The sequence below is a fragment of the Fistularia commersonii genome, chromosome 29, assembly GCF_037954325.1.
Source record: "Fistularia commersonii isolate RoL2024-O1a breed Wild chromosome 29, RoL_Fcom_v1.0, whole genome shotgun sequence".
Taxonomy (NCBI): Eukaryota; Metazoa; Chordata; class Actinopteri; order Syngnathiformes; family Fistulariidae; genus Fistularia; species Fistularia commersonii.
The window spans coordinates 6,229,008-6,255,919 of record NC_141312.1 but is presented as its reverse complement, the minus strand read 5'-3'; the positions used below and the strand labels follow the sequence as shown (position 1 = coordinate 6,255,919).

Sequence of the window (26,912 nt, the reverse complement as noted above, 5' to 3'; positions counted from 1 at the left end):
TTTCAAACAACCTCACGCACTTACTTGCGCAACGATTAGTCGCTTTACAATCTGATTGACCACAAAAAGAGAGCTACACCCCCCTTTTCTTTTTTTAATAAGCGTGTGACTTCCCTGATCTGAAGATAGATCTTGAAATAACCCTTTGAAACTGCAGGTGAAGCCTTCAGGCCCGGGACAGACATTAGATCTTTTTTTTTTTCCCACCCTCTGGTTTCCCATCATGCACTGGATTTAATTAGAATCTAAGAAGGATTCATGCAAGCCTGAGGTTTCTGATGTTTTAACGTGGCGATTAGTAACCCAGAGAACAAAGAACATACAATTATTCCCCAGTCCTACTCATCTCAGTCCAAGTCAGCATCTTTAGATCTAAATTTACTGTGATTCATTCTTGTTCCCCTTTAATAACAGATAGGGTTTCACATTTTTTGAAAAAAAAAAAAAAAAAAAAAAAAAAAAAAACAGGCTACTTTGTGTGAACAGAATCCATAAGCGTGGCTGCGGCATGTCTCATGGTACAACGTGTGCTTTCTTATTTTTACACGACAACAGTTTTGCGAAATATGTTTTTATTATAGGATAATAGCACAAATTACAGATCACAATGCCAAGACAAAGGCTACACTTGTAAAAGCAGATTAAACTTTCATTCAACGGGCTTCATATAAGACCACTTGTTAATGTCCCGAGAGAAACCAGTGTGTGAAGCGTCCAGTTCCGCAGGCTTCCTCCTACGACCCCCCCCCATCTGCTTCCTATTCTTGAGTCATCCGGGGCAGGGCTGACCAGAGCAGTTCTTCAGCTGGCAGCTTTAGCATTTGTACAGGAACATAAAGCTTGCCAGTGAAGAACTGCTGTGTGTCAGCCGTTTGGGGCCGAGGGTGAGGGAGCTCTGGGAGTCCGCCAGCCAGGTTTGACAGCCAGCCTTTTTCCCGAAAACAGCCGGGATCGACAGACGGGCGGACGGACGGTCCGGTTTTAAGGGCTCACACACTCCCTCTCGCTTTGTCCTCCTGCAAAATGAGAAGAAGCGATTGTTTAGATTTCCTCTGTTCTCCCTTTTTTTTTTTTTTTTTTTCCTCGCAGCAGTGTGGGTATGAGGTGGCGTGCAGCCAGCCACGCACGCACGCACGCACGGTTGGTGGGTGTAGTGTGTGCCATCAGCTGTGAGTAAGTGGGTGAACTGAGCTGATATGTAGGAAAAGACTCGAGATGCACACAAGATCACGCTACAGATTAGCAGCCAAGCTCTCCCGCTCCTTCCGATGCAGCGTTCCCTCGTTCCCAGCGTTACGATGCTCAAATTCACTGAAAACAACCCTGGAAAAGCAATCTAATAATATCTTTTTTTTTTTTTTCATTAGTTACCTCGGTCACACACCATGATCTGGAGGAACAGATAACTTCGGCGTGTTTATTAAGTTCTTCTCGATAAAGAGTACCGTAGATGTACGAGCTACATCCGCACTGCAAATATTGCAGAGGTCTCGCTTAACTTGCCAATTTCGGCTGGAATGCGGAGCATTTAGACAAAAAACACAATGTACCTTCAGAAATCATCGTTGTCACCCTTTCAAAGACAATTTCCCCAGACATTCTTAGACAATCTTGATGATCCAACAGACGAGTAGGTTTCTATGTGGACGAACTGAAGGGTCAGATCCGATTAGAGCTGCAGATAATTGTGACTATTATTATAACTCTGCCGGTTGTCGACACATAATCGAGTCAAAAGAGAAATACATTTACCTTGTTAAACGGTGATGTTGTCAGTTTTGGCTACCTACCAATCCTCTTCAAATGAACCGATAACTGGTTTTCGTTTCTGGAAAAACAGCATCGGGAACTCTGCCGTTTTTCCTCGGGATAATCTGAAAATACTTTTATTTGTCCCTTCACGTTTACTTTGCATACAACAAGTGAGCTAGAGTTTTTTAAGTTTGGACGGTGATTCTACAACCTAAATGTTTCGGCTAGTTGAAAGCACTGTCATTATTTTTAAATACATGTATTTTTTTAATCTTGTATTTGTCAAATGCACGGCAGCTTCCGTTTACATAAAACCCAGAGACGGTTAACACTCAAGAAATCCGAGAATAAGCTTTCTTGCATTAAGGGGATCAAATCTTTCGGCGATTATGAGATATTGAGGACTGGCTCTGCCTCCTTGCCTGACGATGAGGAACACATGCTGTACATTCCTGCAGTAAGAACAAGAATCATCCAGGTATTTCAGTCGCTTACAGCAGCGGGTGGGGTCAATTTTTCCATCACACCTCGTGCACAGTCACTGTCATTGATTGAAGACGAATTAGCTTGGCTGGAATTGAAAAATGACGCAAGGACAATTACCCGTATTTTCGAAAATGTTTCGGAGCAGGGTGAGTCAGCCGACGCACGCGGCCTGTGCTGGCTTGTGACTGAAGTTCGCTGCCGAAAGCATCCTTCTTTAAAAGAAAAAAAAAAAAAAAGGTTAAAAAAAATGCAAAATTCCGCCGAGGTTTGCAGTCGCGGTGACACACACTCACACACGCGAAAATCTGCTCCATTCGTTGTCCGTTTTTCAGAAGTCATGTGTGTTTGATTACTGGATTCTCAAAATGGCACCCGCGGATTCCAGTGAAAGTTGTAATGTGGCTCCCTCCGTCTCTGCCCCGCTGGATTAGTCTGCAGGGCCGAGCTGAGGCTCTTTAGCTGATTGTTGTGGCACATTCGGTGAGTCCATGTAAGCCGGCGCTGCTAACAACTCTCTGCCTCTCCGGATGCCCCCCCCCCCCACCCCACCCCAGCCAGTCCCTTCCCTCATTACTTCGCTTTGTTTATTAAAAAAAAAATGAATTAGCATCGAGACTTGCGATGAGGCATTGAACTCGGGACGAGTGCAAAGTTACCTTTCCTCCTGGTTTGCTTTCACCCTGTGCTGCGCAGACACAGGAAAGTTTCGGAATTTAGAATATAATGTGTATATTCACCAGATTCTAAATATAGGTGTTAGCTTACAGAGGAGCCTTTATATCAACCCCAGGCAGGGGGTCCTGACAAGAACCACCATGATGGTCTCATATAGCGCAGAATGGAAACACTTTTACCTTTCTCTATGCTTTCCCCTATAGCTCCACTTCTTCTCTTATTCCTTCTGGTAAAATATTTCCTCATATTTAGCGTATGGTTTCCCAACACTTGTCGTTTAATTATCTGCTTTTGTTCACTGCAGTGTTTTTTTTTTTTTGTTTTGTTCTTTCGGCGGGGGGCGGAATTCAAACCTTTTGAGGCTAAAATATAAACATAAACTTAAGCAATTAAAAGGCAACGCAAACATGCACTAGCTCGGCGCGCTTGTGTCCCATTTCTGACAGGTGTCTACAACAACCAACGGGAAAAGACAAACAACCAATCAGTGACGGGATGTGTGATGTAACGATGAGACGGGAAAATGTGAGTGACGACGTGGCGCAGTCGGATCCCACTGGAAGGCCGGTAAAGACAAACACCTCGTAGCAGCTGTGTGTTTCTACTAATCTTTTGTAAAAGCACGTGCACGCCCAGCGTTTCGGCAAGTGACGCTACATTGCATCAATCACTCCTCTTCTTCAACAGTTCGTGCTAAACCCCCCACAACCGACAGCTGCTTGTGATTGGCCGAAGGTTTTGTTGCAGGAAATTGCAAAGGTGCTGAGCAAAAATTATCAATATAGTCACGAAGGGGAAAAACCCTGAGAACAAGGACACGGCAGCCACATCACGAAATCACGAGCGGTAGCCTCATAAAGAAAAGGAAAAAAAAATCTCACGGTTGTCATGAAAAGCATAAAGTAAAGGTGTTCTGCAGAGCGGCAGGTCCTGAAAGGACGCTCATTTTTTGTTCTGCTCCATATCATAACGTAAAGCCTCCTCTGCCCGGAAGGCCTGCCACATGCACACACACACACACTCTCACGCCTGCGTTGATCTGAATGAAGCAAGGGAGGAGGTTGTACAGTAACAGTCCTCAGGCCGCGCACACACACACACACACACATACACACACGCCACTGAGTCACAACGGCCACAGCCTCCCACTGAAACTGAATTAGCTACTTGTTCTATAGTCTGCCACTCCCTCCACAAACACCGATGCCGTCGCTTCACGTTCACAATGACCGGCAGTGTTGAGCCCGTCTCCCCTCTCTTCTGCTGCACCACACGTACCGATATCTCTTCTTTATGTTGTGTGTGTTTCCCCCTCGCCCGTCTGTCTTCTCCGCCTTCTCTGCCTCGCACAGATCAGACTGTCTTGCATTCCTGGAATTCCAGCTGTGTATGTTAAAAATTCCATTTGGCTGCTGTGGACTAGCCGTCTCTTTCCACTCCTTTTTTCCATCCCTCTATCTGTTACCCATCCCCTCCCTATCTTTGCGTCTACATCTGGTCTGTACCAGACTGTGCGGCAACAGGCGGCCGCGCTCACGTCCCCTCTTCCACCCCCCCCCCCTTTTTTTCACACCTTCCTCCTTCTTCTTCTTCTTCTTTCCTTTAAGGCCTCCACCGAGTGAAAAAGAGCCAGACAGCCACCTGACAAGGCCTTGAGATGGGCTTTCACACGGGTACTGTGGACGTGTTTTCTCCACCAAAGCCAGGAGGGGAGGAGGGGGGCGGGTAAGAAAGAGGAAAGACACGCTGGAGTTGATCAGGCAGGATGTGCGTGACACAGACAACAGGAATGATGGTGTGTCAACAAGAAGGGCCTGAATGAACCGTGTGGCGCCTGCAAAGGAATTACAGCCATTTAAACTGGGTGAGAGAGAGCGAGAGAGTCTCTTCTAAGCTAAGCTTCAAATGCAGGATAGCCAGGGTTGGTGTGATTTATCCAGGTAAAAGCAAACGCTGGGTCGGGTGTGTGTGCAGGGGGGGCATTAAAGAAAAAGGGCTGCGGCGGACGAGCGTCCATCACGATGCGCGTCTACTCATCCTGACCTGCATGCATTTAGGGTCAGGCTGCTCCTTGAGCCGATGAGGAAGAGATAAGATTGGTCCCCGGGCTCTGAATCATCGGTGTTGAAGGCTGTCAGCAACGCGCATGCGATAATATATAAACGGTAGAACGACGCGGGGCGACTTTTAATTTTATTTATGTTCCTTCAAAGACCTGGGAATGGAGACGCGTGGCAGTTAAAGGGCGCACGTGTGTGACATATCGGAGCAGGTACATTTCCCCGCTGTAGGTGTGGCCCCCGTTGGAAAGCATCCGCTTGCCCCAGATCGCCACACAGGCTGATCATTTAAGACGGGGAATGGGGACAAAGAGAGGGAAAGGGCGGCGGCTGATCTGATCAGAGTGCAAAGAGCTCCTTGTGCGCTCCTGCTGGACTTGGCAGGATATCTGATGTGAGCCTTAAGATAAGGGGAAAAAGCCGAGTGCCATTGAGAATCCATAACATTTGCTAATACGCCGTTTGAGGACAGAAGCCTCCTGCTGAGCTTTTTTTTTTTTAAAATCCATTCAAAACCTAGGCACACGACACATCCTGTCTTGCCCGTATCTTCCCTTGACATGACACGCATCAGGAATGAAGGGTGTGACCCAAGATGAGCAAGATGGCTTCAGCTCTGCAAATGTTAGTCAATAAAAATGTTTAAGAAGAAAATAGGATAAGGTGCTCATTCCGCCTGATCGCTGGGTGAAAAAAGATGAATTGCATTTTAACTGACACCCTGTCACTGCCATGTGATCCTCATTGACAGGATGGCTTATGTCACACCGAGAGGTTGCAATGGCACAAATGCAGCTCGTGACACAGCCTTGCTGGTGCAGTGAACTCTGGCAGTACAATTATGTAAGAAGGCATTCACTACGGTAACTTCCAGCCTCTGGCCGTTTATCGCCGAGAAATCAACTTAGAAATGATTCAATTATTTTGGGCCTTTCGACGGAATGTGAAAAATCTAGAATTCAACATGTCGGGAGTTTGGAACGTGAGGCCCCGGTTACTTTCGTCACATCGAGCGCTTTGAAACATGCGTTTTGAAGCGTCAGAATAATGACTTCAAAGTATTATTTCTGCGTGTCTCCGCTTGCGAGAACCCAACTTGGGCCCGTCGGCCCAGGCTAATTACGAATGCAAAAATTTAAGAGGCTTTGGACGTTCGGGTTTAATAGATGCGGACGCCCATTAGCATAACTTCATCTTGGAAATTTCTAGATCGTCAGCCCTCTTGGGAACAAGCAGTGAAAAACCAAGTTCTCAACACGGTCTGGTTTCAGAACACACACACACACACACACTTGAGCATACTGCTTTTCCCCTTGCACTTGGAACAATCTGACCCCCCCACTTCACACCGAAACACACCTTTTTTTTTCCTGCGTGTTGCACAAACACACCTATCTGTACTTTCTCAGAGGATTATCTTAAATTAAATTTTTCTTTTTAACCCCTTTCCCCACCCACTCTCACAACCACCAACACCCTTCTTTGCCAATCATGCAGATGGTGATAGAAGCTCTGCAGGAGCTGGGAGGAGGCGGTGGGGAGGCTAAATGTCACATTTCTGTGGTGCCTTATAAATCCTGCCACCCCTCCTCCACCTCCTCCTCCTCTTCCACCCCCCCCCCCCCCCCCCCTGCCGTCTCAGCGGGCCCCGGACCGTGTGAGCGACACTCCGGCCTTCAAACACCCAAAAACCGTCCCGGAGAAAACGACGACGACGGGAATGTGCGGAGACCTACCGCCGGAGAACCGGGACCCCACCGCCTCACCTCACCTCTCCTCACCCCACCCCCGCCTGGAGGGGAAGAGGAATTTTTGTTTTTAAATAGTTACGGGAAATGATCAGCCGGTTCCGAAATAAAAAAAAAAAAAGGCGAACTGGGTCACGGAGCCGCCGTCGCCGCCACCGGGAAGGGAAGGGAAGGGGAGGGGGGGGAATCCGCGTCTTCGACGGGGGAGAGAAGCCGAGAGAGAGACACCGAGTGTCGGTCCGCGCCCCACCTTGACCACCGGCCGGGTCGCTCCGGGGCTGCCTGCCTGCCTGCCTCGCCCACCGCTCCCCCCGGTCCAGGAGCTCCGGATCCCGCCGCCGTGAGCCGCCGTGAGCCGTCTCGCAGTCTTGCGTGGCCGCCGTCTCTACTTTTTCTCTTTTTTTTTTAAAGCGCTGCGGCGGAGGAGACCGAAGCGGAGGACTTCAGCCCTTTTTACACAACTCCTCTCCGAGTCCTCCCTCCCCTCTCTCTCTTTCTCTCTCTCTCTCTCTCTCTCTCTGTCACACGCACACGCACGCACACACGCCCCAGTCTGCCGGCTTCCCACTCCGATCAGCTGGCTGCGCGATGACGTAGCAGCCACGAGTTGGCGGACGTCAAAGTCTGCCGCACTACGGATATGACGTCAGCACGCTGCGCTTGAATGAGGCAGCAGATTGTGGGATTTGAGACAAACCGGCGTTTTTCTTGTTTTTTTTTTTTTTTTTAAATAAAAAAGTAAAAAAAAAAAAAAAAAAAAAAAAAAAAAGGAGAAAAAGACATGACGCTGCAGCTTCCGGAAGTCTCGGGTTGTATTGCAGAATACTACACCCGCTATAGATCCAAGGGGACATTATGCAGTACTTAAGTGCTGCAAAAAAAAAAACAGCTAAAATGGGCCATTGGAGTATTAATATTGGAAGCGGGCCAGTGGAGCAGGCTGACAGGAACATTAGAGGGACAGCTCGACCCATTAACAAAAAAATCACCCTCCTCCCCCTACCCCGTCTGCATGGCTCTTCATCCGTCCAGACCGTTCGGTCGTGAGATACTGAATTTCGGAGAGGCCGCGGAGGCCGTCCGCTTTCCCCTCACATCCAGTGAGGGCCGAATGGGTTTTTGATTGCGGTGGTCATAAAAAAAAATCGTTTTTGAAACTCAATAGCTGCATATCTTAAGTAAAAAAATCGTCAAGCCGGTTACTCGGTACGGTAATAACGACACGGCTCGCGTTAGCATTTGCTGTGAAAAGTTTCTGCATGAAAAGTGACTCATAACAACCTGCGGATTACCTTTTGCAAACTGAGGTCGTAAATTGTAGAAAAGAACTCGCTCATGCATTTCTTCAAAAGGATTGCAAACATCTCTTCTACATAATTTAGGCCGTAGGGGAAAAAAAACAGCCTCCATTTACGCTTGCTTTCACATATCTGGAGTTGCTTTGTCTCTGACATCAGTACTGATCATAATATAAATAGCTGTGACGACTGCCGTCCTGTTGTAAAACCAACAATGACACCCTTGGATTAGAATGAAGGGAATAATTTAAAGGCTGATTATTTCCTGGCAAATGTTTTGGCTTCTTACGTTGCAGCAGAATTCCAAACACAAAGGTGCTGGAAATCCAGACTGCAGCTCCTGACACCCGATAACAAAGTTGAGCCTGCTCCCAAAACATGAGTTGCTAATTTATCTCTTGTGTCCGCCTGATATAATTCTGGATATCCCCCCTGCCCACATTCAGGCTTTATGGTTGTTTTTTTTTTTTTTTAGAGGATTTGTGTTTTCTGTCTACAAAAACTAAGAAAGACTGTCATTGTCAGTGAATGCGGGGCTGGATCTCAGCGTTGGCTCGGACACCGGGGGGAATGACTGGCACTGTTTTCGCCTGCAGGCTCACCTCCGAGCAAATCTGTGGCAATTACATTCCATCTTGGAGCCCTAAAGGTGCATTCGGGTTTATAACATTATGCACCGGGCTTCACTTGAAGACAGTCATAGTATTTTTCTGCTCCCAAGCATGGGTGTTCCTGATTGAGAAAGAACAGTAATACGAAATCAAGGGTAATATTATACTGCGCAATTATGCAACGTGCTTTGCAAGCACAGACACGTAGGTCAGCTGGTCGATAAACACAATCCTTTATGTGAGACGCAACACATGCGGCCCACATGCGGCTGAGTAAGACGCGGTTTAGGGAAATATTCATGAGTTTGCAGAGCAGGCAACAGTCAGGCTGTCTTAGTGAAACCAAAGGCAGTCGGAGATGAGTCGTTGACACGTTTAAAGGGTCCTTACGCTCAGCCCAGAGACGTCAGCTGACCGATCAACCACACCAGCGCTTATTTCTGTCCTTTCCTCCTATGACGCAGGACCATTCTCCCTCTTCACCTCTGAGAGAGACAGCTCCTCGAGCGTCACTTGATGCAGCAGCAGCAGCAGCGGCACCAGCAGCACTGTCCCTTTGCTATTATACCTTTTTTTCCCCGCTTGCACCATTGGGTAGATTTCGACACCTACCAAGGCTGGGGGGCATTATGTTTTAGGATCCAAGCAACCGGCTCATTGTTTATTTATTTTTAATTTTTCCAGGAGTGGGGGGGCTCTTTAACGTTTGGCTGTAAAACACAGTCAAAGGTCAAAGGTCAAGCCCACCGGCAACTCACACCCCTCCCAGTCTTGTGAATGTGATCTCTTCTGAGCGCCCAGGGGGAATTTAATTACATCTGGCAAATATGTCCACTTGGACTGAAGAAATGATCTCAGAGAATGAGAACTTTAATAACCAAGGTGGCGAAGATCAACCCTAAAAACTGTCAGAATTTTCTCTACCTATCAGGGCCGTTATTAAATTCCTCTAGAGTGCGTGTTTCATGTGGACACGGATGCAAGCCGTGATTGGATGGTGGAAGCACATAATGTCATTCAACGACTGCATGACTAAAGGTCACAGATCTTTTGTTCCTTAATGGGAAATGCTCACAAAATTCCTGACTGCTTTCATTTCCCGCATGCATATATTATGCGGGATGTTTTTGCAACTGATATGCGAAGCCATGGCTCTGTTTTCTTCAGATGTCAATTATTTATACTGCAAGAGCGATTGAGAATTAGATTTAATAATGACTCCAGGGCACCTGAAGTGAGAAAAGACACTTTAGCAGAGTGGATAAAAACAGGGCTGATGAGATTGTGTCGGTTTGGTTAAAAGCCCGGCAGCTAACTACTGTTCACGAGCAAGTAACATCCCGCCCAAACACAATCCGGTGTTTGCAAAAGCCACCGAATTGTCAAACGCCGGCGTCATGCAGTCACTTTAATTCAAGACCTGTTTGTGCCGTGATATCGGTGGCAGACGGAGTAGCAAGTCATACGTTCCCCCCCTACTGCGTGACTTGCAAGCTCATGAGGGCAAGACAACGCATAAAACCATAGCCTGTCACATAAACTTGTGCAGGAAATTGTCGCGTGTGATAATTAAAGCAAGCTTAGCTGTCAGAGCTGAATGTTCTTTGTTTTATCTGTCAGTCTATCTAGTTCCTGGACGGAGAGCTCTTCATGTAACCGTAAGACCTGCATCTCCCTGTGATCTTTGCCACTCCTGTTTAACGTGTCCTCATGACTCAGCATTTTTTTTTCCACCGTGTTACGGGATGCTTGCTGGAAGACATTGGTTGTGAAGAGGAAATATAAAACCAGGACAGACTTCCTTGAGCTCAAACATTGTGTTTATTTTTAGTCCTGGTGGGTGGTTTAATAGACGCAGAGTGGAACATAACATGCAGGGGCCAGATTTTTTTCTCTATTTCTTTGAACCTGGTAATGATGACAAAATTCGCACGATTGAATGCTTTACCGAGGGGAGTGCCGCAAAGGACTAAATGCATTGACCGCACAAGTTCATCGGTTACGTGATTGGTCTGCCGTTGACCTCCATGTGATATCGGTTTGTCTGAGCGGCTGAAGTCCAGAGTCCCTACAGGGACACGCGTTAAACGTGGGCAAGGGGGTGGGGGACTCCCTGGGAAATACCAGGCTGAGGATGCCGTCAGAGGCCGCAATAGAACTCTCATTTGAAGAGACTTCTGAATAATGTTCATACACTTGGAAAAATGTGACTTAAAATGCATTTATCTATTAACATGTATTTATGTATTGTAGCGTTTTAGTAAGGGAAACACCCAGGTGACAGTAAAATGTCACGCCACACAAGCCTGCAATCTATCTATCTATCTATCTATCTATCTATCTATCTATCTATCTATCTATCTATCTATCTATCTATCTATCTATCTATCTATCTATCTATCTATCTATCTATCTATCTATCTATCTATCTATTTTTGTATAAATCCATATTATTGTGGTTAAAAATATATATTTTCGATGAATACATTTACATTTGAAGACATTAAAATGTATTGCAAGATATAGTCACGTTTAACCAATACATACCCCATATTTTTTTCTCGTCAATTGTCGATTCACTCTAAATATAAGATTAAACACACGTCAATTTAAGATATAGTGCTACATCACTGACATTAAATGTTGTGTTGTCTTCTGCTTCCGGTACACAGTCAGGTGACCTCGTGGCGCAACGGTAGCGCGTCTGACTCCAGATCAGAAGGTTGCGTGTTCAAATCACGTCGGGGTCAAAACTTCCTTTTCCTTTTGAGAAGTCATAACTAAAACCCAATCAACTTCTGTTCTTAAGAAACCGTCACCAACACCATCATATTGCGATGACTAAAAAAAAAATGGCGTCGGACACATGATTTTACAGCCTACAATTTGCCTACAATTAAGATGTCTGACCGCTGGGCTCATCAAGGTAATGTCTGTCACCTTTAAAATGTCTAAGGAGTGGAATGGATAGTAAAAAAAAAACCATTAAGACACATCCAATAAAATGAATACAAATAACAAATAAACATTTCTTTTTATAAAGTCCTGTTTAATTTAAAACGTAAAACTAAACTTTCCTTAGATGTTAACTCATTGCGACTCGATGATGCATTATTGTAGCATCTGCACATCAAAATAATATATGCATTTGATGAAAAAATATATCAATAAATTAATTTAAAGCAAACAAATACATAAATAAAAATAGGGATGCTAATCTGAAAAAAAGTCCTAAAAACCTCATTCACGAGGTGATTTTACTTTACTCCTTCTGTTTACCGAGCAGACGCCAGGACGCCCCTACTCATCTAAATAGTGACAAGTTTCACTGAGAACAGGACAATCTGTCGATTTCGCGTTGTGTCACGTTGTCGTGGAAACGCGTCACCCGGCAACGCTGCAGTCAAGAGTGAACGTGGGAGCAAGTAGTACCCAGTATCTTGCTGCCTTTTTTTTGCTTGTTTGTTTGTTTGTTGTTTGTCGTTGACTTTTTTTTTAAGCTGGGAGAGGTAGGGGATACGTCCCACTGACTGGAGTGAAACAGATTTTTCCCTGGCGACCTATTTTTTGTTCAGTCGCTTCTTCGTCTGGAAAACAAATAAACAAACAAAAAAAAAAAAAAAAAAAAACGGACGAGCTGAGGCGCAATGCCTGCAGAAACCTGCAAGGTCCTGCAGGGCTCCAGGAAAACTCAAAGGAAAAAAGAGAAAAGGAGAAAAAAAACCTCTTCAACAACTCTGGCAAGAGATACAGGTTATTATTATCATTATTATTATTATTATTATAGCAGTAGTGGTAGTAGTAGTAGTAGTAGTTGTTGTTGTTCTTGTTGTTCTTGTTGCTGTTGTTGTGGCCTTGAAAGTGCAAAGTAGTGATTCACCTATTGATCAAAAAAAAAAATCAAAATAATATTACATACAATATCAATATGATTTTCTGTTTGTTTTAAAATAAAGATGTTGTTTCAAATATTATATTCAGGTTGACGTCAGCGATTTTTAATCTGGATGTTAATTTAAGTAACCGGAGGATTAAATAGGGATCGACAGAGTCATCATTTTGAGTAATACTTTCAGTTAAAATACCGAAATGTGTGATTCTAAGTTAAAATACTTTTTTTGAAGGGAGAGGGAGGATGATATACAGCTTATCATTAGAATAGTCTATGGCAGGTTTAAGCCATTAAAAACTGCTCTGATCAAAATTTTGCACCATTTATAAACATAACAGGGTAATCAAGGAGTCACGGAGAAAAAAAAAAGAATTTCTTTCAGCAATTTCTGGCAATTCAATTATACACTTGTGGGATGAGATGCCAATATGTGCTGCACCGGCTTGTTGCATACCTTCAAGGTCACTGGTTCTTTAAACTCATTGAACGTCAAAATAATCTCCCTGCCGAAGCTTTGTTTCTGCATGGTCCCACATGTCGACGTTGTTCACAGCGAAACCTCGGAGTGTGTCGTCGCCTCCTGAAAACCGCTCGTCTCGGCCTGTGGGGTTTCCTGCTCAGCCTCAGGGCCAGCGGTCCAAGAAGGACATAGATTCTCCTGCTGGCAGGTCCAAGAAACACTCCAAGGATCCAGCGGCCTTGCTGACACTCATCGATAAAACCGGTGGTGGAAAGACTCGGGGTTGCGTCGCGGAGTCGAACATCCAAGCCAGAGAGAGCGTGAGGTGGGTGGGAGTGCTGGAAGACCCCCAGGCTGAGGAGAAGAGGCTGGAGATATACAGGGCCAACAGGCGGCGGCGTTACAGGGAGGCTCTGTTTAAAGAAACTCCACTTTGAGACAAACTGTGGGACCAGAAGATGGGCGAGCCGCCACCGCGCTCCAGACCAAACCGGATTATGGTTATTTAGCCGCCGGTTGTCTTTTCACATGTTTCTTCAGCGCTAGCAGCCGGTTTCCACGGATTGAGTACGTTAATGAGTACTGGAGAGTTCTTATCTGTGCTTCTTAAAGCAAAGAGCCAAAGCTAAGTTTTGAAAACAATCTCAATCTAATGAGGAACGGTCACATGACCTTTTTTTTTTTTTTTTTGGCCGCCACTTTAAATTAGGGACTTACTGGTTGGTCAAATTATGGTTGTGGGGTAGCATGGAAAAGGCATTGCGTGTTCATACCAGAACAAAGTGCAGTACTTTGTTGGCCCATAAATGGCCAAAGTTCACATTGAGACCTTAAAGAAAAAATACACATAGCCGTTGTGACTGTGATTTTTATTCTAATGCATGAACAAAGCAACAAAAAAAGAATTGAAATGACAAGTAACTGGCATGAGAGTTCAATTTCCAGAGATCATAGAGGTACCAGTGGATTGATATTTAGCATGAATTCAGCAGGTATTTCAAAAAATATATATACATGCGTGTATGTGTCACAGAGTTGCATTTTGTATCCAAACAAATCATTAAAATGAGGAAAGTTTAATTTGCTTTTCTGCTGGGATGTTAGTCAGGGTTGAAATCTGTTAGTAAAATGAGCAGAAAGATGAAACTCCTTTGCCTGAAACTGGACACTAAGCTAGGTATCTGGGCCACTATGATATATGATCATATGAAATTCTATCAGATTCTTGCAACTGTGTTAGAATAAAACGATTATCTTAGAATGTGTCTTATAGCATTAGGTGAATATTGAATATACCAGGGAGTAGATTTGATATGCACATATATTTTTGCATTCCCAGAAGTAGAATCTTGATTGATCAGGTGTTTAATTTTTCCATTTCAGCAAGGACTTATTAGAAGGAGTTATTTTTTTCCATTGAGAACTTTGTAACATTTAAACAACTTATAAAGAAATATTACAATTGGCCTGACACGCTGACAATCCCTATATAGTGTATCTGGGTTTCAACTGTAATAGAGGACAGATTTGGAAACAATGGGGACTTATTGACATGCAGCCAACTTAATATAAAGTAACTTGCCAGTATATCAGAAACTTAAATAAGAATAGTAAAATCAACATTGTCAAATCATGTCTGAATGATTTATGATTTTAATGCAATCATCGTGTCAAGGATGTGAATGTCCTCTGCAAGGAAAAGATGCATAAAAAGGGGTCAATATATTTTTTTGCTACGTTTGCAAAGCGAACAAGTCTCGATGTCCCAATATCTTGAACTAAATAGATAGATGAATAAAAAATAAACTGTTGAAGTGTAAACAGAGATGGAGCAGAAGAGATGGGGAAAGAGAGAAAAAGCCAGCATTTCTTTTGTGAAGGTTTCGCAACAGTTGCCTCGGTCTGCTGTTTGTTGGAGGTCTATTGTTGCCTGTTGGTGTGTTTTGTTACCGTTGCCTATTTCAGCACCTCTGCCTCAAAGAGTCCCACACCCTCCCCTCTGTTCTCCTAATCCCCCCCAACCTCCCTGGCCAAACCTCATACTGTCACACGGCCACTCAGGGCACGCACTTGTGTTTTTCTAGTGTTTCCATCAACAGATATGGAGCTCTAGTGGTCTTGACTGTATCTGGAATACTCCCGGAGACATTGAACTACAAAAAAAAAAATGCGGATAAAATCTAATAGAAGACTACAAAAGTTTAAAAAGAGGTCCTAAAATCTTCATCTGTCTGAGGTATCTGTTGTTTGCAAGGGGGAGTCTTTTCTCAGCTGAAAACTCCGACTGCACGATCCTGCATTTCCACACAGTCTGCATCCAAACAGTATAGATACAAAAGTCTTTTCTCGTGTGAGCCGAAGTCTCCGAGTATTCTACCTCTGGGAAGAGAGGCTTTGACGGATGAAGGACTTTCTGGCTTCAAGTCATTACGCAGAAGATGCTTTGAGTAACTGAGTGAGTGAAACTGTAGGTCGTGAAAGCTGCAGCCAACTCATGTCCTCCAATCTGTCAGGGAAAACAAATAACAAAAGGATAAGAGGGCTGTTCTACATTAAATATATATATATATACACACACACACACACACACACACACACACACACACACACACACACACACACACACACACACACACACACACACACACATATATATATATTTACATATATAGGTGTAGCCATGATTTTACTTTTTTGCATTTTCCTCTCTGTGTCGAGACAGGGGAATAGTGAGAAGCGGAAACAAAAAGCGTCAGAGTTGAGGGAATTATTGGGCTGGTTTAATGAAAACTTAACTTTTAGTTTTCACAGCCAAATACTTCAGTCATTTAAGTGCCAGTGTTTAAACTGTTACTGAGCTGAAAGACACCTCAACAAATAATGACCTGGAATGATCAGTGAGTGAATGATTTCAACGTGACTGAACAAATCAAATGACAAAAACAAAAAAAATCAAATTGCCTATTATTTGAAATACATTTAGGACTTCTCACTATGTTTTATGTTTAAGGGCTTTAAATACAGGAAAAGCTATTTGCTAAAAGTAACAACACTAGTAGTTAAGTTCAAGTGCAATGACGCCCACATTTCCACTGAATCAGTACTTTTAAGTATAAACAAGAGCTTTCAGAATAAGGTATTAGTTTTACCACAATACTGATCAGAATCAATTCATTGATGGCTTAAAGAACACATATGTGAAGCATTTCTATGCTGGAAAATTCAGGAAGTAGATTTGATATGCACATAGCCTCAAATATGCATTTCAAAAGCTTTGGGTCCAGGTTAATTGATGTTTTATCAAAAAAAACAAAAAAACAAACAAACAATAACAGCAGGAGCAGTGAAGCACCCCCATCCCCTTCCATTCACCCAACTTCAGAACAACAAGTGAATAACAGAATTAACTGCTGTTTGTTTAAAATGATCCGAGAATTTTCCGGTTATAGAGCTGTAGATGCAAATATTACATACAGAGCCTCGGCCTTTGTGATGATTCGTCCTGTCACAAGTCTCTCAGCTACTGCAGACACAGCCGGGTCATAGTTTAGGCTCGCTGCTGCTATCACCTCGTCTTTCCTTTGGGCAAAACAATGACATCACTAGTTGGCGGGATGTTAAATTGATTCTTAAAAAGATTCTTGATTGTTCACAACTCAAATGTTTGTTTCATTTTCTTAACTTACTTGATGTACAGTGCCAGGAATGTCCTGTCTTCAAAATTTCCTTTTAACACTATTTCAGTGTAGCCCTCCCCATAGCCTGCATATAACCAGTCCAAAAAATATCATATTGTTTATATTTATGCTGATAAACAGTATGTAGACTAAAAACAATAGGGGGGCTTTTGAGAGCAGGAGATCACTTGCACTGGATTTGCATGCAGGGAACCTATGTGTCATTTCGAAAGTGAAATTCAGATAAGAAAGCGAAAACTGCTGTGTGGTAAAGACAATTCTGCAGAGGAACTTCCACTGCACATTCTCGAGTATTATGGGTGTTTTTTTTTCTTCCCTTTTCTTGGAAAAGTGATTTATCTTTGCTTTGTTAAAACCAGAGAACCAAGCAACCTATTATAAAGGATTGTGAAGTATCCTCTTGAAATCAACTGCATTTAACTGATTCACTGTGTAATAATTACTGATGACTTATTTGTTTTTTTACCAAAGTAAACCATGACTAGCTGGTTGTGTTTATTTAATGTGCTGATGAAGCAACTTGCACCAATTATGCAGTAATTTTACGCGATTAAGCTGAGATGACGACCCGAAAATGTTTCCATTTAATTATCTGTATTTGCAGATGTTTGCTGCCAAACCGCATGATGTTCGCGACTGTTATGGCCTTCTGTGGGGATAATACACACACTCACACACACACGGACGCACATAGACCTTCATTAGCGTATATGTGTGTGTGTGTGTGTGTGTGTGTGTGTGTGTGTGTGTGTGTGTATATGTGCATGCTCACACCTGTATATCGGATGGTTTTACCCAGTAGGACGGTCCAGTAGAAAGGAACTGAATTGAGTTCAGTGGGTTTGTCCAGCATGTTCAGAGCTGCTATCCTGCCTGAACAGTTAGTAACAAGATTACAAGTGAACATAAATACAACCAGATATTCACAAATAACACAAATAACAGACACATAACTGGTGAGCAAGAATAATCCTAGCACTGAGGGTTTTGAGGTTTTATTTACTTTCTTTTTCTTGCCTTCAAGCCTCATCCTGTGTTTGTGTCCTTTATCCCAGTGCTGACATTGAAATAGGAAATGATCACTTTCAACAGACTGGTTCCAAGAATTATGTGTGTTATGGAGAAATAGAGTGCGTCTGCATTTTTTCTCTCAAGTGGGCCGAAGTGCAGCGTGACAACATTTAAAGTGGTTTCACTACGTTACCATGTGCTTGCGCCATCTGCCAGTGTCCGATGTTGACGAGCTTGTTTCCGGCCATGGCCAGGGGGAAGGAGGATAGATCCCCTCCACAGAACACCCCGGGGATGTTGGTACCCATGAACTGCAGGGTGGAAAGTCACACAGAGCGCTGAATAATATAGCGTTCCTAGCAGGGCAGCACAAACTCATCAGTAAATACACATGAGGGTTACAAACCGACCTTGTCAACTTGAACAAATTTTTTCGAGTCCATCTGTATTTTACTGCCCTGAAGGAATTCCGAGTTCGGTATGATACCTGGAAATTATTTGTTTGGAAATGATAAACTAATACGCATGAAACATGAGAGCACAGGATATAGAAATCACACATATATAAAAAAAGTTGAACAAGTGTTGCACCTACCGACAGCAATAATCAAAATATCAGCTGGGATAACTTTTCCACTTCGAAGTACAACCTTGTTCACCTTGAGGAAGAGATAAAACAGAGGACTTTTTCAGAGAAATGCAAAAGATATGATTTCAAGTGTCAATATACCAATCAGATCATTTAGAGAAGGTTGAAATCTACAACATTTTCTATCATACCTTTCCGCTGACTCCTCGGACCTCCGTCACTTGATCGTTCATGTAAAATTTGACATTCTGCTCTGCTAGCATCTGCAGGAGCGACAAAGTTGTTAGTGGTTTGAAAGAATGAAGGCCGCTGTCATGTACTGGACATGACTGACTCACCATCATGGTGACTCGACCAATTTCGGGTCCCAGGGTGTTCTGGTACGGAAGTTCGCTGCTCCCAATGACTGTGATACTGGATGCTTTGTCAATCAAATAAGATGCGACTTCCATCCCTGAAATCGAAAGGTTCAAACATGTTGGAAATCTATGACAAACACAACTGACTGGACCCCTTTAACGGTCAAATAGAACGGACAGCAGGAGATTTAGAAATATAGCTTAATTAATATATTGTCATTGCTGTAGTTAGCATTGCGAATTTCCCCATTGTGGGATTAATAAAGGAATACCTATCTTAAATCAAAATTAATGATTTAAAAGAGCAACAACTATTCTCATTTGTTTTATATTTATTCTATAGACGCATGGAGACTTTGATATCAGTGAGGATTGAGATATCAATGACAGAAATTATGAATATTCACACCAAATGGCATTTAACACAATAAGTCCAGAGCTGGATTTCAATATTAACCAATTTTTCCCTTTTCTAGCTTCTGTCCAATGTGATCTGGCGCATATAAATGTCATGCGAATTCCAGCAAATTTAATTCAGTTTTATTTTTACACTATATAGATAGTAGCCCATAATGAAATAAAATAAAATAAAATAAAATAAAATAAAATAAAATAAAATAAAATAAAATAAAATAAAATAAAATAGAATAATACTCAGGGCAGAATTTAAAAAAGTTATCCGAAGCTGTCTCGTGTTTTTGTTTAAGTGCTATCGTGTTAAAAACATATGTAAGAAACCAAATAAAATAATTTTAAAACAAGCTGCAGTGTCTATCAATGACTTGTGTTTAGTTGCACCGTCACGCAGTGAGTGCTGCACGAATGATTGACAGCTGCCCGTCATTCCCGGTTGTGAGGGTATTACCGTAATGGCCGGCGGCGTCATGGCACCAAAAAGAAATCATACCAATTTGGTAGAAAACGCAAGAACAAGAAAATAGAGGAAGAAAAACGGCCAACAGTGTAAGGTAAGGCGGCATTTTTTCGTGATGGGGTGGACGGAGGTGGAGGTCTGACCTCGAGTTTTTAACAAGTTTGTTTGTTATTTTCCCTGCTAGCTAGCTCAACTAGTCAAATGCTAGTCAGCTGGCTAGCTTGGATGCTCACAAACCCAACTTAAGCGTTTTCTTCGTGAAAGTTGGCTAAAATAAAACGAATATAATAGATGTGGATTGACTGAGCTGACCTGTCAAGGGGTCACATTATTGCAGGGAGGGAGGGTGTGTTGTTGTTGTTGTTGTTGTTGTTGTTGTTGTGGCTGATGCTGATGTTTTTGTTGTGCGTATTTCTGCCATGTCATCGTCCAGTGGAAGGTGTCTCTCATATATTTGCCATTTATTACTTTGGATTACGTATGATTACTATATTAAGTTTGCTTTATTTTGATGGCCCTCTGTCTCAAAATTGGAAAGTGAGAAATAAATACCAGATGTAACATTTAGACATTTTTTTCTAGGAATATATATTTGCCAATTTTAACAACCCTGCCTCCATTGTTATCGCTGAGTTGGATTTTTGATGCTGTACATTTTATTCAAATAACTGTTTTCAGGAAGATAATACACAAGATTGACATTGAAAAGTACTGATATTCAAGAAGTTTTTTTATGATGTTCATTTTCATTTCAAGTTTCAGAGTACATCATAAGTATTGTTTTTAGTGTTGTTGTTTGTTTATTGTTGTACTTTAAAATCAATCTGCACTGTCTATGCAATGCAACATTCTGTGGTGATTTCTGTTTATTATGGGCAGTGGGCAATCGAACTATAACAGATCCAAAACGGTCCTAAAGGGGTTGATGTTTGGCTTACTTATTCATTGATTTCATTCATTCATTTATTTGGGTTTTTACAATTTGTGTTGCTATGAGAGCTTGAACTGTGTTCTGGCCTTCAAATTTTAATGTTAACTATTTTTACGAACACTTCTTTTTTATTTATTGACATTATGGGAGGATTGATGATTTACTTGTATTATCATTTTTTTAATCAGCTGCGCTTGAGTTGCTAACCCTTAGATGTTTAAAATGAGACATCATTTCATGGCTACAACCGGTTTAGCTTGTGAATGCTAATGGATTGAGGCATCTAAAGGAATATGAATCTCTCCATTGTAGTTTGGCAAACTGAGTTTAAGTTTCTTTAAGTTTTGGGGCTACTTTTAACTGAAAACAAAAACAACTTTCGGACTGTCCCAGTCCGAGTGAATGTCCAGTCCCGATAAATATAATACTCTGCGTCTCCCAGAAGTACCAACAAAAGATGTTCCCACGAGGACGACGTTGCAGCCCAGACAAGCTGTGTGGATTTGCCGGGCGTCTTCTGGCGTCTGTAACATCTTGATATTTTCCAGCTTCATGCCGGGAATCTCCAGACTTCTCGCTCTAAAGGAAGGGCCAGGACTCTATTCATAAGCAACATATTGTAGCACTGCTCTACAAATGACCACAAATTGTTAACAGGAAATAAGTAATTGCACAGATACTGCCATACTATTAAACCAATAAAACACAGAAAAAAACTATCTCTGTATTTAGCCAGTGATAGCTCTCCCACGGGTTTCCTTCACAACCTTAAATGCCCCCAAAATGGTGAAATATTGGGACAAGAAGTCACTAATAAAATGTGGCAAATTACATAATTACTTAATGGGGAACTGATAAGATCAGAGACATGGACTTCCTCACAAAAATACAACTCTTTAAGCACTGCCATAATAGGTCCAAACTGGGCCAAACTAAATAAGCGCATGTTAGTGTCATTTTAGGTTTTACTTTGAAGGATCCCATTCACAAAACCAACCGGGAACAACCGGGAACAACTTCAACAAGTGGCGTGATCTTTCAAAGGAATGCATATTTTACCTTTTTTTTTCTTCTCGGTTTTCAGGATGATCATTTGGTGTCGTAGCAATATATTCCGTACCTGCAGCCTGTGGCGATGAAGAGCTGATCATATCTCTGGACTGAACCGTCATTAAATTTGACTGTCTTCGCCTCTGTGTCCACGGACGTTGCCTGTTTACACAGTCGGAGTCCAGTTACTTGGAGTGTGGTTGCAGGAAGTATTAGACACCTGCATATGTATTTGTGATCCTTTTTGCAGTGTCAGTGCAGAGAACGTTTTACATCAAATCTTGGCAGAAAAAATCGAAATTTCCTTTCAAGTGAATAGTTCTTACTGGACAGGTAACTCACTTCTTTCTTGAGCCACAATTCTATGTCATGCTGATGATAAAACTCCTCCCGCCTCAGCAAGATACTCTCGCTCTCCACATTCATCACCTATGGGAAGACGGTACATTTAAGTAAATATGAGTGGCCAGCGCGAAAACACACATCAGTCGTTTTCGCTGCAGAACCTTGCTGAGTCTGGTTTTGTCGTAAGGTAAAAGGTCATCTCTGGTGACCATGATAATTCTGCCGCCATAGTTTTCTTGCCGGAGAGTCTCGGCACAGATGAGAGAAGCAGCCCCTGCACTTACAAAAAGTAAGAGAGAAAGATTTACCGCCCCAACACATAGAAACCATTTATTCATAGCGTGGCATATGGGCACTTAACACATATGGCAGGGGATATGAATGGGCCATATCACGGTAGTAGTCCAGTTTTATCAATATAAATGAGTATATAAGTACGTTAATGTCACAAATACACCCACGCAGTGTCTGACACTCACCTCCTCCCAGCAGCAAAACCGTGTGAGTTACTCCTGATACTGCAGCTCCCATTTTCTTCATCCTTTTCTCTTTCCCCAGATTCTGAATGATGACCATACAACACACTGTAAGTTTATCGAATAAAATCTCGAACTACGTATGTAAATGTTGATGTAAATTTTTGTAAATATGTGATCACATTTTCCAAAGGTTTATTGAAATTGTGTGTGTTCTCCATCTGATAGGAGAATAGAAGGTCAAGTTACTCACCCTTTTGTTCAAAGACACGTACACTTTGCCATTTTGAATTTCAACCTTTAAAAGAGAAGAAGATCGGCAAAAGTGACAGCGAATGTCCCCAAAACCAGAAAGTCATGCCGGTTGCCATCTTTGTACCTTGTGTCGAGGTAAACAGTCCATGCCAGGATACTCCTCCAGATCCCCCGTTTGGATGTTGAAGCAGGCACCGTGCCAAGGGCAGCGAACTCTCTGACCTGAAATAACCCCTGAACCCACACATCGGTAGGGTATTTGGATCATGAAATGAAAGAGATAATTTCACAGGAAGCAGAAAATGGGATTTTTATTGTCGTAGATTTAATCCTAGAGTTTGACACTGGCAAGCTGTGTTCACATTTACAACATGCTCCTTTTACCTTTGCTGAGCGGGGCACCGTAATGTGTACACTGGTTGCCAATGGCGCTGTATCTACCCTCGCTGTGTGTCAGAAGCACGCTGTGGTGCCCCACTTCCACTTCCTTCATCCTGACACACACACACACACACACATATATACGAATGACGTTATAAGTTTTAAACACAATTTATCATAGATTTATGGATTATTACAATGTTTAAAGCACAAGTTTTATATGCATGTTAGCATGCGCTGGTAAATACCAAACCTGTCAAATTGTCAGTCTGTGAGATTTTGCCTGCACCCGCACTGAAACCTGTTTTTTAATGAGGAATTTTATTCATTATTTTACATTTTTGTGAAATACTCTGATAATTACTTATAAGATGTGTCCAGCTTTAGTTGTGACGTATTATTCATGTTCTTGCATCCTTTTTTTCCCGATGAACTTAATTCACAAATAGCATTAAGAGCACTACAAAGCTTGTTTTAGTAATACATAGCTTGAATTTAATACATCATTAATTTTAATTCATCAAAAGTGAAGAGTTAAATACTGCAGGTGTTTTAATGAAACAGCCCTACTTGAACAAAATAAACAAATAACAAGTATTAACATACAATGTCATGCAAGTGCTTCTTCATATGTAGTATAACTGGAGAGCTTCAACCTGTGAATTGTAAGCTTTATGTTAAATTAATCTAATATTATCTAAGTCTAATATTATCATGTAGTCTAACAGCTCTTGTCTCTGTGCAAACTGTTCAGCCAGAAAATGCAAAAAGTAGTGATCAAGTGGCTGAAATGAAGGCATCCTTGACTTAAAACGGGGCGAAAGTTACACTTTAGACACAGAAATCCACAACGATACACGGTTTCAAAGCTATTGACCTACTTTTACGCTGCAAACACTTTTAGTTGAAACTATTGCACCATCTGGGTGGAGTGAAGGACTCAACAGATAACACAAGCTCTTCACTGTTGGATTAGAAACTAATGTTGATTTATTCTGGGCTAATGGCACTCTGGTGAGGTCAGCTGGCCAGAAAAATGACCAGGCATGCTTAGATGATGAACTTAGAGGCACAAATGAGCTCAGGTGATGATGATGATGATTGATGACAATGATTGTGACAATGTCACAGATAAGACTGTGGTTTAGAAAATGCAAACACACATACAAATAAAGAGAAAATGATAGGATAGGATAGGATAGGATAGGATAGGATAGGATAGGATAGTAAAAGAAGAGAGGAGAGACGAAGGTGATTGGGGAGCAGGAGGACAAGAAAGCAAAGCGTTTTTATCATTTGTGAGAATACAAATTGTTTTTGAGTCCAAAAAGTGCCTTTCAGAGAAAAAGAAAAAATAATAAATAATAAATATATAGACTAATGAAATATAAAAACATTATTTAGCCTTCCTTATTATTATTATTATTATTGGTAGTGGTAGTAGTAATAGTAGTAGTAATAGAAGTAATTGTAGAAGTGTATTTAATAATTGGGCCAACTGAAATACCAAGGTAGCTTATTTAGATTATTTGTTGAAATCTAAGATATATGAAGCCATCCATTTTGGTTGGTTATTACTCTAAGACATCATATGATATACAAACAAGATTCAGTATAGTGACGTATTGAATCCTGGGTTTTCTGTTCAATATAAAAGAAGGGCAAACCAATGTTTTGTAATTAGTGAACAATAGTGAACAATTTTCGATTTTTGTCAATTTTTTGTACTGGAAAATTCCCAAGATATTGCAGTCAAGCTGTTTATTACATATAGTAACACCATTACGTGATACTTCATCAAATGGAATGGTTCGTCAAAGGTTTATGTTTCATGTTTCAGCTGTCAACAACTGAACGATCTCCGTGACCCCTGTGACCTTTTACACTGAGAAACTCTGCAACACTCTTTTAGCGTCACCAGAGTTTGTTTCAAATGTCAGACGCATGCATGCCCTTTGGATGCAGGAGTGGTTTTAGGAATTTTCCTATAGCAAGTGCAAGAAACTGCAGGCGACATTACCGTGACAACGTTTTGACCTTGTTTTTTTGGACAATTTCCACTAATCGTGAATCCCTTATTGCTTTTACATCAATTTTTATATTTCAGTAATAATTAAAAGCTTAATCAAAATAAGGTTTTTGTCAGTCAGGCTGGGAGACCCCCCCCCACCCCCTTACTGTCCATCCTGCAGGTCTGACTCGTCACACACCATCTCTGTAAGCTCCCCAAGTGTGTCCTCAGGATCGGAGTCCAAAAACTCCTGAAGAGCTGAACACACACACACACACACGCTGCTGTGAAAACCTTAGGTGCTAACTGTCTTACAATACAGCATTCGTCACAGTGTTACTCACGCGTTTCCGTCCCAGACATCTTCTTGATTCAACAGATATGGAAGGCTCATCACATGAGAGAGGTTTTCCTCCGGCAGCTGTCTGAGTTCACAGCTGGTTTTCCGCTCATCGACCGAACGATGGAATGTGCGTCCATTTCCATGGCAACAGCTTCATTCCCAATCTTCATCCCTCGATCCCGGTAGGTTGTGAAAAGTGGACGATAACGGAACAAATGAAAAAGAGTTAGTTTTGCTGCTGTGAGGGAAGAGTTTGGGTGACGTGTCCGCTCATTTTCAGCTCTGTTATTGTTCAACAGAAAGGCGATGCTCTTTTGTGTGTTCAACAGCAGCAGTAAATAGAAAGGCTGACTGGGCAGTAGCCACAGACTGTGAATGGACAGACAGACGACAAAGCACAATTTCCAAAAAGTAGAAATATACCTCTTGTGTTCCTGATACTGAGATAGAGTTTCAAGGATCAAATAATTATAATGCGAGTCTGCTGTGGGTCTTGATTTCAGTCCATATGTATTTAGAATATTATGCAAATGATAATATACCTTGCAACATATTCAATAAAAGGTTCACGTCTTGTTAAGGGGACATTTACAATTCTGAGTTAATTTAAGTTTAACAAAAAGTGTGCCAAATTGCATTGCAATGAACCAGATTGAGAGAAATTCAGCTTTTCAAGTGTGGTTTCCATTTTAAATAGAAACACCCCATGAATAATAATAAAGTTTAGTAACTTCAAACTAGATTTACACCTGAATCATTTTAAATGTTTTAATTGTATCCATTGCCTCAGGTGCCACTGTTTGTTTGAATACAGTACCTCTATACCAGACTTACAGTATTGAAAATTGTGTTGGCTGTTTTTAATGTAAGTGAGATTAAATGTGCATTTATTGTTATTGTTCAGAGTGCATTCAACGCACTGGATTAACATTTGAAATAGTTTTCCTTCCTATTAAATTCAGCGTGATGAAATCCCAACTATACATGTAAGGTTTTACGATGGACTTTAGCACATAAGCTAATGTTGCTAAATGTGGTACAATGAGATTTTGGCACCTGAACACATCACAGTTCTACTTTTTGAATCCACCAGTATAGCAATCGGCATTGTAAAGGGAACTGAGCTTGTAGTGAGGCTTTTGATGCCACAATTGGTCACTGTTTAGAATTACCTTCACATCCTTGTGATCAAATTATTATTCCTGTGGCTGATTTTATAGCATTATTATTATCGTTATTGAAAAAATAATTTTCTGCCTCTTTTTCCAAGATAACGCAATGTCTATTTGGTGATGGAATATAAAAATGTCTAGTACGAACCAGATAACAATGTGGAATTTACTATTTCATCACCTTCGTGTCGTGTCATATCATCAGGCGACCTCGACCCCTCACTCAGTTTATCACTTTATTACCACACGTGTGTGCATGTGTGCGTGCCAGAGGTGAGAGATTGCAGAATGCATGACATGTGTCTCTTCTTGAAGACAGTCTAAGCAAACCCTCTGCAACATGCAGCAGCTTAATATGGATTTGAGAGAGACTCTTCTGGTTGTCGGAGCATCTGCATGCTCTTTCAAACTGATAAATAAGATTGTCCAGGTTCT

The 26,912-nt window shown here is 41.9% G+C and overlaps 1 protein-coding gene and 1 non-coding gene across 4 annotated transcripts; one reads left to right on the top strand and one right to left on the bottom strand.

The window, feature by feature from the left end:
• The first annotated feature begins 11,308 nt into the window (after positions 1 to 11,308).
• Positions 11,309 to 11,380, top strand: trnaw-cca (transfer RNA tryptophan (anticodon CCA)). The gene has a single exon. It is a non-coding gene; the product is annotated as a tRNA-Trp (tRNA).
• A 732-nt stretch (positions 11,381 to 12,112) lies between these two features.
• Positions 12,113 to 25,569, bottom strand: aifm5 (apoptosis inducing factor mitochondria associated 5). Of its 3 annotated transcripts, XM_086176749.1 has the most exons (19): positions 25,307 to 25,569; positions 25,130 to 25,220; positions 22,955 to 23,064; positions 22,695 to 22,804; positions 22,569 to 22,613; positions 22,319 to 22,400; positions 22,001 to 22,113; positions 21,837 to 21,923; positions 21,565 to 21,656; positions 20,893 to 21,023; positions 18,619 to 18,734; positions 18,472 to 18,543; positions 18,287 to 18,350; positions 18,102 to 18,178; positions 17,885 to 18,002; positions 17,455 to 17,553; positions 16,669 to 16,744; positions 16,457 to 16,561; positions 12,113 to 15,488 (listed from the first exon to the last, which is right to left on the bottom strand). In XM_086176749.1, the coding sequence occupies exons 1-19, from the start codon at positions 25,323 to 25,325 to the stop codon at positions 15,410 to 15,412; spliced, it is 1,686 nt and encodes a 561-aa protein (XP_086032875.1). In that variant the 5' UTR covers positions 25,326 to 25,569; the 3' UTR covers positions 12,113 to 15,409. The 3 variants fall into 3 exon arrangements, with proteins under 3 accessions (XP_086032875.1, XP_086032874.1, XP_086032876.1); XM_086176748.1 differs by having other exon boundaries at positions 18,472 to 18,734; XM_086176750.1 differs by lacking the exons at positions 16,457 to 16,561; positions 16,669 to 16,744 and having other exon boundaries at positions 18,472 to 18,734.
• Positions 25,570 to 26,912: the final 1,343 nt, after the last annotated feature.

Bases quoted from the DNA above. Each gene is read 5' to 3' on its own strand.
- aifm5 (XM_086176748.1), bottom strand. The intron at 18,179-18,286 runs GTAGGTGCAACA...AATAATTTCCAG, and splicing joins TATTTTGATTATTGCTGTCG to GTATCATACCGAACTCGGAA. The intron at 17,554-17,884 runs GTAACGTAGTGA...CTAACTGTTCAG, and splicing joins GCAGATGGCGCAAGCACATG to GCAGGATAGCAGCTCTGAAC.